We start from the raw sequence: 10,195 nt of genomic DNA, 5'->3' as shown, positions 1-10,195 counted from the left end.
GTATACAAAGAGTAGAAGTTGTCATGCTTTTTTTTAACATTTCACTTGAGGCGCGAAATATGTGAAGTTTTTGGTGTGCTTCGCGCCCATGGTGTGTGAATTGTACTCAATGGCGGATCTATGTATATAATTACAGGTTCACGGAAACCCACTGAGTTTCAGATTTTATATAATATAAGTGTGAACTCAAATATATTTTGTGAGTCAACCCATACATAAAGTAGAACCTTGGTCTAGTCCTAATGTTACAACCCGGGTTTGATTCACCCTCTCAGCGTGTTTTTTTCCCTTTTACTTTACTTTGTATTTTCCTATCTAGTTAATTTAATTGGGGGTTTTATATTTCATGTTTGATTTGATCATTTTGTTTATTTGTGGAAATTAGATTAGAAGGAATGAATGATTATGTTGAAATTTGCTGAATAAACTAGACAGCTAGTAATGATTAAATCTTAACCGGCCCGAATTGTCAAACTGACCCTAACAGTGACCCCACTAGGAAAAAATCTTGAACTCATCACTGATTATTGATGCGACATAAGATGCAGGTTCCTTGGTATCATAGATTCATACTTTCATAGTATGTATTTTGTTTTGAGCAGTAAATACGTTGATTGCCTGGTGTTAAAGAATATTTTCCCTAATCTTTGTATCAGTCGAGCGGGGTTCGGATTACCGGTCAGAATGGGTTTTAAGCATAATTAGTTTGTTTCAAAACCAGTTTCATAAAATTAAAATGAGATGCAGTCGATCCAAATCATTTTAAAAAGGTATCAACTTGCCTTGGTACAAGAAGTGTGACCAAACAGAATCGGGTTAAAATGAGTTATTTAGATAAAAAGCTACCAACCCACCACCAACTCTACCCCAGGTTAAAATGATTCGGATTAGAAGAAAAGTACCTGCCACCCCACGTCATCCCGTCGGGTTAAAATATGTCGTTTTAGGGAAAGAACAAATAAAGCGTCCGCCTCAACCCCCAGGTTTGAAATAATCATTTTAGCATACCCACCAGGCGGCTATGGAATGTTAAGGCGATGGCAGCAACAAGCAGGCAAAGATATTGACCTTTTTTAAGTTACAAGTTTTATTTTAGTTATCTATTTTGACCCGTTGGCTAATTTAAAATAACCTATTGACTAACTTAAGGTGATCCAAATGAACCTGTACACAACTTAGCTTTAACCGAATTTACCCATTGTTTGAAAACCTTTACTTTTTATGCAGTTTAGAGGTGCACAAATCGGGTATTAGAAAAACCAGGATTCGGGTATGGAACAGGGTACGAGTATAGGGGTGCAAACGAGCCGAGCTGCTCGCGAGCTACTCGAGATCGGCTCGTTAAAAATCTCGATCGAGCCGAGCTAAATCGAGCCCGAGCTCGAGCCTAAAAGTAAGCTTGTTTATTAAACGAGCCCGGCCCGAGCCTCACTTGTCAAGCTTGAGCCGGCTCGCGAGCCTAAACAAGCCTGTCATTTATATAATTTATTAAAATATGTATTTAAATAATTATTAATTAATATATAAAATGCTATAAAAAATAAATAAAAATAACTAAATAATATATATTATTTTATACATAAAACAATAACAGAAAAATATATATATATAAATAATTATAATTATATAAAAATAAATGATAAATAGTAAACAAGCCAAGCCCGAGCCGAGCTCGAGCTTTGAAAATAGAGCTCGAAACGAGCCGAGCTCGAGCTCTGTGTAAGTTCAACAAGCCGAGCTCGAGCCTGGTTGAGCTCGGTCTAGGCTCGTTTGCAACCATAGCGACCACTCGATCCATTCCTCAAAACATAAAGTAAAACAATAAATTACATAAACCATTGAATCACATAAAAACACAGTATTACTTATCATACATTATAACATAAGACAGCAAATCATACTTGGCATAACATCGCAATTCGCATACATACACGAAAACCCACGAAGACACGATCCTCTTTTGCAAAAACCAAGAGCACCAAAGACCGACTTCTTGTAATTAGTCATTTGCAGTTAAATAGTTAACAAGCGGGTGCCTCGGTTAACTTCATACTGATAGGCGTACAAGTACCCGACACTTTTAAAGATGCAAAAAGGCAAGACAGTTTTGCTATCATCGGTCTGGCTTTTGTTACTCTTGGAACAAGCGCTAGTTCTTTGCCTCGTGACGGACTCTTGTACCCTTCTAAATCGGCTTTCGTGATTAGCACCGCATCACTTGATGGTGAGGGTGTGGCGGTTGAAGTTGACCGCCATTGTTTGTATTCTTGAACGGCCTGTGCAAACAGTCAAGCTCGAGCTTAAACTCGGCTCTTTTACACCCTTTATTTTGGGTGGTTTTTTGTTTCTCTTAATGGTCAAATGATTATGCTAAAAAAAATTTAACTTTATGCCTGTTTGCCTTCTGTCTTGATATAAACACTATATTTTATCGATTAACGTTTACTGTTAAAAAATAAATAAATAAATAAATAAAAATTCTTGTAAGGAAAAGAATAGGTCTAATGGATCGAGCAGATCGCCTCCGAAGTATATTCAAATGCATAAAATCTCCTAAATATTGTATTTATAAAGTTTAATTATTTTCGGCACAACAGTTGTCATTTTTAAGTGTTATGATATATACCAAATTTTTTTTTTATTTACTTTTTAACCCTTATTGTTTCACTTTTAGGGAGCTAACCTTCCATTGAGACGGAGCCAAGAGCACTCTAGGCCGTCTAGACCGCACATATTCCAACGCAGAAGCGGGAGTCATGTGCTTGTATTCCACCTGGCAAAACATAAAAACCAACAAAATACAACTTCCATAAGTTCAACAGAAACAGTATGAATGTATTATACGTGGGGTATAAAAGCGCGTTAGGTGGGTCTGGTAGAACAGAACATGCAACCTAACAGGGGCGTCATGGGTCAGTTTTTGGTTTGTGTTTGGTTTTTTCGGTTTTTCCATTTGGACTTGAAACCTTTAAGCAGAAAAAATAAAATTAGCCCAAAATAACAAACTTTGGTAGGGGTGCTCATTGGTTTATTGATTCGGTTCGGTTATTTCAGTTTTGATTTTTTTTCTTTTTTGCCCTAACCGAACCGATCCAAATGCATTCAACTGATTAAACCGATTTATTTGGTTAATTCGGTTCGGTTATCCAATTAAACTGGTTATTATTCGGTTTATTCGATTAAATGCGGCCGGCCCAAAATAATGAAGTTTAGTCTAAAACTTTGGGCCTGAATCTTTTTGTTAACTAATTGATTATTATACACTTGGGTTATACTATTTATTAAATTCATATAAATTACTTCAAATTAAAAATGAAAATCCATAAATTCTATTTGGTTTTTATGAAAACATAAACCCAAACCGTTGGTTTTTGATTGGGTTCGGTTTTTTGATTTAATGCACACACTAATATAGAGGATTAAAGGCGGGCAACCCTGAAACCAAACCGGTTTGAAACCGTAGGGTTGGGACCGGTTTGGAGTTTTACCGTTGAAACCAGTTGTGAACCGATTCTTCATAAATAGGTTTGACTGCGCCCAGCAAATATTACCGTTAGAAATCGATTTCTAACCTTTAGAAATAGATTTATTACTGTTTTAAATCGGTTTTTGCAGCCCATTTCCCCCTATGTTATGATAAATAGGTAGTGTTGTTTTGGTTAGTCAAAATGCCAAACCGCACTCGTTTAGCATACTTTTCAATACCCTCAAAAGTGTCACCTAAAGAATCCCAAGCATCCGTTAACGACCTCCAAGTAGAAGAAGTCATACCCACAAACCTGAACCATGATATTTGGCAACATTTCGATATGTGTGTGATGACCGACAAATCAACGCATGCTCTACGCAAGAAATGCGGGCGATATTTCAAACCCGACTCAAACCCAATGTTGAATAATCATGTACAAAAAGCATGCACTGCGGTGAAAAGCACTCCCGTTGAAGGATTTCTGTCGCGGACTATTGATGTTTGACCTTGAAAAGGAGTGCTTTTCACCGTAGTGAGTTTTTGCACATGATTTTTCAAAGTTGGGTTTGAAAAGTGGACCACATTTCTTGCACCGAGCATACGCTGATTTGTCAGTCGGGTGGGCAAAAAAACCTAGTTAACTAAACCGACCGAAACCGAACTGGTTTGAAACCGATTATGTAGAAACCGGTTTGGAAGAGATTGAAATCGTAGGTTCAGAACCGGTTTGTAATTCTCTCTGCCAAAACCGGTTTCAAACCAGTTAGCCGATCCAAAACCGACTAAAAAACCAGTTGTAACTAAAACAGCCACTACCTATTTATCATAACTTATGGGGGTAAATGAGCAACAAAAGGTACAAAAGCCGATTTAAAATGGTAAATCGATTTCTAACAGTAACATTAGCTGGACGGCAGTAAAACCGGTTTCTGACGAATCGGCTCCAAACCGGTTTCAGTGATAAAACTCCAAACCGATCCCAACCTTACGGTTTCAAACCGGTTTGGTTTCCGGGTTGGGTCGGTCAACAGGTTTTTTGCCCACCTCTAACCCCTATAACTTAATATAGACAGGGTCAGGTCAGGTCAGGTCGGTAAGGTTGTCACAAGAGGCTAAAACTAATACTTATATTTTCCTATCTAATCCGTTAAAGAATTAAAAGCATACCCTAATCGACTAGTTCGTACATGCTGCAGTGTTCTTATTCAATTACTGTTAAAAAAAAATAATTTATGTAAATAAGAATATATTTACCAAATAACAAAGCACGATTGTTGTGCTCCTTCCCCTACCAGCTTTGCAGTGAACGTATGTGGTCCTGCAACTGGTTGCATTCCCTATAATAAGACGAGACACATATGTAGTCCACACGTACAAGATAATAAAACTAAAATACAAGGGTGCAGGTGGCAAATTACCTTGACACATAAATGGGTCAATTCGGTAAAATAAATATAAATGGGACGAAAATAACCCAAAGGGTATTTTCAATACATACCCCAGTCTAACTTAGGAGCGTTCATCGATTCGGATATTGGATTATTGATTCGGTTTACTGTGGACTAACCGAAATGTGTCTAACTGAACCAATTAAACCTATTTATTCGGTATATTCAGTGTTATCATATGAAACCAATTATTATTTGGTTTATTCGATTGAATTAAGTTCGGTTTATTCAATTCGGTTCATTTGGTGTGGACTAAACGAAATGCGTCTAATCTGGCAAAAAAATTCAACAAACCAATTTATTCGGTTCAGTCATCCGATTATTATTCGGTTTTTTCTATTATCCGAACAAGATTTGTGGAACCAATAGTGGAACCAAAAATCGAATTCAATTCGGTTCGGGTTTTTCCAATTACTGATACGGTTTTGTTTTCGGGTTTTTTGCACACCCTTATTCTAAACGGTTTTGCTTAAAAAAAATGATACTGAAAGAATATAGTTTTTGAAATCATACTGGCACACTATTTGTTTATAGAATGCTTGATTGTTTAGACGAAATGAACACGAGTCGAAAGTCGTGCAAACTGTAAATTTAATGCATAGTAGCAATATAATTCTTGTAAATCATATTTATTTATAAAAAATTTACTTTATGTAGGCAAAATGTGTCACAGCACACCCATTTTGCTATAGAAAATACTAGCAACAAAAATATTCTTCACTTACTGTGAATGAAATTAACTGCTCGATCAATGTCAACAAGCGTAGGAGCAAATAGGTAATCTCGGGTTGGAATAACGAGATGGTCTATGCCATGAGCCTGGAAAATAAGACAATGACGAAATTATGTAAACAAAACTATCAACTCAAGACCTAACATGTATGATGTATTTGATAAGTGTAAGTGCAAGACTAGAGGTAGCAAATTGGTCGGTGGGTAATCAGTCAAAACGGGTTTGGATAAAAACAGGTCATTTTTATGTGTGGGCCGAAACTAGACTTGTAAACAAACGAGACGAACACGAACAATAAACGAACAGGTTTTTCTTGTTTGTTTGTTAAGAAAATGAGTGTGTCCGCTTATGTTCGTTTGTTAATAGCGTAAACGAATGGTTCGCAAACGTAAAGGAACATAATTTAACATAGATAAACATGAACATCAGTCCCAAAATATTAATAAAACTAAATAAAATTGTAATGTATGATATTTCAAATTCGTAAAACTACACTAAAATTGTAATGAGCCAAAAAAAATTAAATGGCTATATAAACAAAAAACTTAAACAAACATATATTAGCAAACATAAAAGTAAACGAATGAGCAGTAACGATAACAAACGAAGCTCACAAACATAAATGAACGAACGGGACATGTGTTCACGTTCATACATGTGTTTGTTTATTTAAGAAATGAACGTAAACAAACTTCCCGCCAAACAGCTCACTGTACATTCAGTTTGTTTACAGGCCTAATCGAAGCAGGCCGAGTAAGGCTGGGATGACCCACAAACACTTTTAGTCCAATTATATTATTTATAACAATCTAAATCTTTAAGTAAAATAGGCATTAAAAATTTGAATGACAAGTGAAAGTGTCAGCAAACAATACATATGAAGTTGGGTATGCGTTTGCAAAATTGCATAACAACGATTTTCTATTAAAACGTTTGAAGCGTAAAAACAAAAAAGCACGGGTCCACCATTGTACCATCCTAGGAAGACATGAATACCCTGTAAAGTTTATGGATGATCAGAACCGTACACCCAAATTTAACCGAAACTAGGTTGAACAAAGGCATTATACTCAAAATATTAACCACATAATTAAACTAGCAGGCACTTACGCGGTATAAGGAAGTGGGGACCAAAGTTTCATAAGGCTCATTGAGAGTAATGACACCACCGACACCAAGCTGCTTCAATCGAGGAACGTCCTTTGGAAATGGAACAGCACCCAACAGAAGAAACTAAAAGAATATGAAAAATAAATATGTATAAAACAATAAATTACATATCATCAAGAAAATAATACTGTACATTAAGATAATTTTCAGGGTTGATGAAAACAAGAAAATCATGCTCCTTACCAAAACCAAAATGCAAATGACTAGTCAACAAGAGCGTTTGTATGTATGTAGAATTGATTATAGAAATTTAAATTCAAAACAGTTTTCAACTAAAAGAATAAGAAAAGCAAACATGTTTTTAACAATAAGACAACAAATTACACATCATCAAGTAGTCTATCAATTTAACTTGCACGATTGGTAATCCTTAAACAAAATCAGAATCCAAATGACGTCTCAACGATAGTGTTTGGATGTGTGTTCAAATGATTATATAAATTCAAGTTTTAATTAGTCAATTTTCGATGTCAGCAATAAATCAGATTTCCTGATTATCTAGGTTCAACATCATCAGGTTTGAATGATCATGTTGCAAAATTAGATAATATGAGTTAAACGTGGTAGTTGTATACTGTATTTGAAGGTGTGTGTACAAGATGAATATAGGGATATATAAAGGGATTACAACTGAAACCTACAGACTATCCACATCCCTTGACTCTTACATATTCAGATTCCTTATGACTAAACGTATTCTGTCTAATAATATGCAAGTATGTAACATTTCTAATTTGTTCATCAGCTTTAACCAACAGATAATCTGGTTCTGGTAGGCCTGTAAATGAACTGCAAGTTGACCAAGTTCAATGAGCCGTTTGACAGGAAGTTTGTTTGTTTAACAAACGCACAAATATGAACAAAAAATTGTTCACTTAGTTAAATGAACGAACATGAACATGTGTCTTCTTCGTTCATTTACGTTTGTGAGCGTGCGTATACGTTTGTGATTTACATTCGTTAATATCTGTTTGTTTCCGTTCATTTATGTTCGTTAGTTTAAGTTTAGCCGTTTAGGCATGTAAACGAAGTGAGCGTTCTATGAACCAATTGGTGGGATGTGTGTTTATTTAACAAAGGAACGAATATGAACAAAAAGCCTTTGTTCCTTCGATTAAAAGAATGAATACGAACACGTCTTGTTTGCTCGTTAAAATTCGTGTGTGTTTACGTTTGTGAACATAATTCATGTGTGTTTGTTTGTTTGTTTACATTATTTATGTTCGTTAGTTTACGTTTAGGCCTGTAAACGAACCGAACGTTCATTTAATAACCGTTCAGTTAACAAAAATCTTTGTTCGTTTAGTTAAAACGAACGAACGAACATGAACATATGTCTCGTTCGTTCATTTACGACTTTACGTTCATGAACATTCGTTCACTTGAATTCGTTTATGTTCATTTGTTTGCATTTATTTATGTCTGTTCATCTATGTTTAGTTATAGTCGTTCGTGAACATTCGTTTATCTTCATTCGTTTGCGTTCATGTATGTTCCTTCATCTAAGTTGGTTATATTCATTCGTTTGTCCATTCATTGTTTACACTCTATTCATTTAATTGTTCGTGTTTGATCATTTCTTCGATTAAAGTTTAAACGAACAAATCATGTCCGTTCGTTTCTTTACAAGCCTGTTTACGTTTGTTTGAGTTTACTCGTTTATACATTCATTTAAGTTCTTTAAGCCCATTACAATTGAGTCTAGTTTTGACTTTTAAATACCTTTTATACTCAAAACAGAATACATCTTCAAACATATCATAACACAGAGTGATTAAAAGCACAGACCTGATCAATTTCATCCCACCATCTAAACTCGGCTTGCATCTTATTCCTACAAACATTATACAACAGCGTAGGGTAAAACAGGATCCGAGCTCCAGCTCCAACCAACACTCGCTTCGCATCCACCGTAACAATCTGCCGACTATAATTATTATAATCCGCAATATGTTTCTCACTTTTCACATCCGATGCATCATCCAAATCCTCGATCTTCATGTCACCGATCGCAACAAACTTCGAACCGACCCCGTAAATCTCGAAATCAACACAATCGATTTAATTAAACACCCATTACTGTATAAACCCTGGAAGATTGAATTGAGCTGTAAAAACAAAACTGAAACCAAATTGGGGAATAAATCGATGAATTAAAAGTGGGTTTTGGTGGGTTTGATCTAATTTGAACGAAGTTACGCAGAAATCACTAAAACAGTCAGATTTTAACCGGAAACCCTAGAAGACTAAATTGAGCTGTGGAAAGTGAAACTGGAACCAAACTGGGGTGCAAATCAATAAATTAAAAGTGGGTTTTGATGGGTTTGATCTAATTTGAACTAATTTGTGCAGAAATCAAGATTTTGAGTGGAAACCCTAGAATATTAAGTTGAGCTAAAGAAACAAAATTGGAACCAAATTGGGGTACAAATCAATGAATTGAAAGTGGGTTTTGGTGGGTTTGATCTAATTTGAACAAATTTGTGCAGAATCAAGATTTTGAGTGAAAACCCTGGAATATTAAATTGAGCTATAAAAACCAAATTGGGGTAGAAATTGATCAACTGAAAGTGGGTTTTTAATAATTTAACCTGGGGTTTAATGGGTTTGAACAAATTTGAACGAATTTGGTGTGTTTGAGCAAATTTGACCGAAATTGTGCAGAAACCCTAGAAGATTAAATTGAGCTGTGGAAAGTGAAATTGGAACCAAATTGGAACCGAATTGGGGAAGAAATTGATGAATCGGAAGTGGGTTTTGGACGAATTTGATGTTTGATTTGATGAATTTGATCGAATTTGTGCGAATTTGGGCAAAAATCAGTGAGATTTGGAGTGATTTGGGGGAAAGTGATGAAACGGTGTGAATGTATTTGGGTATGTAATTGACCTTTGATGATGGGTTATTTACGAAATAACCTGATGTGACTAGAGGATATGATAGAATATGCCGTGACGAAATGGATAATTTGGGTATTATTAGTTTTAAATTTTAATACGTTATCTATGTGTTGTTTTTGCCACGTGTTATTTATTGGTTGGATTTAAGTTTTCGTTTGAAGGATGTGTCATTTTGTAATTGGAGTAGGACTAGTTTGTTAATAAAATAATAGTTAGATTACGCTACGTGTTATGGGATATTGAGCTAGTTATCACGTCACTAGCACATAGACAACAAAGTTTTAACCTTTTTTTTTTAATGACTAACAAATTCTTTAAATGAACTACTGGCTAAATTCGTCACATCAGGATATACTCGTCTGATCACCCTCACCAAAGGTCAAAACCTATAAACACTCTCCCGAAGGCAAGGCAGTGCAATGAGATAAAATATGTTCAGTTCAAGGATCCAACTAATGAAAGCTACCTACTCGTC

At 35.5% G+C, this 10,195-nt stretch overlaps 1 protein-coding gene across 1 annotated transcript; it reads right to left on the bottom strand.

Moving 5' to 3' along the window:
* Positions 1-1,946: 1,946 nt before the first annotated feature.
* Positions 1,947-8,833, bottom strand: LOC143540350 (phosphatidylglycerophosphate phosphatase PTPMT2-like). Its single transcript, XM_077033438.1, has 6 exons — positions 8,609-8,833; positions 6,761-6,883; positions 5,643-5,736; positions 4,724-4,806; positions 2,684-2,773; positions 1,947-2,276 (listed from the first exon to the last, which is right to left on the bottom strand). Exons 1-6 carry the CDS (start codon positions 8,819-8,821, stop codon positions 2,022-2,024), a joined length of 858 nt encoding a protein of 285 aa, XP_076889553.1. The 5' UTR covers positions 8,822-8,833; the 3' UTR covers positions 1,947-2,021.
* Between the last annotated feature and the right edge of the window lie 1,362 nt (positions 8,834-10,195).

Source organism: Bidens hawaiensis, unplaced genomic scaffold, assembly GCF_021521415.1.
Source record: "Bidens hawaiensis isolate Kalapana, Puna unplaced genomic scaffold, B.hawaiensis_p1.1 tig00012228_1, whole genome shotgun sequence".
Lineage (NCBI taxonomy): Eukaryota > Viridiplantae > Streptophyta > Magnoliopsida > Asterales > Asteraceae > Bidens > Bidens hawaiensis.
The sequence above is the reverse complement of the archived record's forward strand: the minus strand, read 5'-3'. Positions and strand labels throughout refer to the sequence as shown.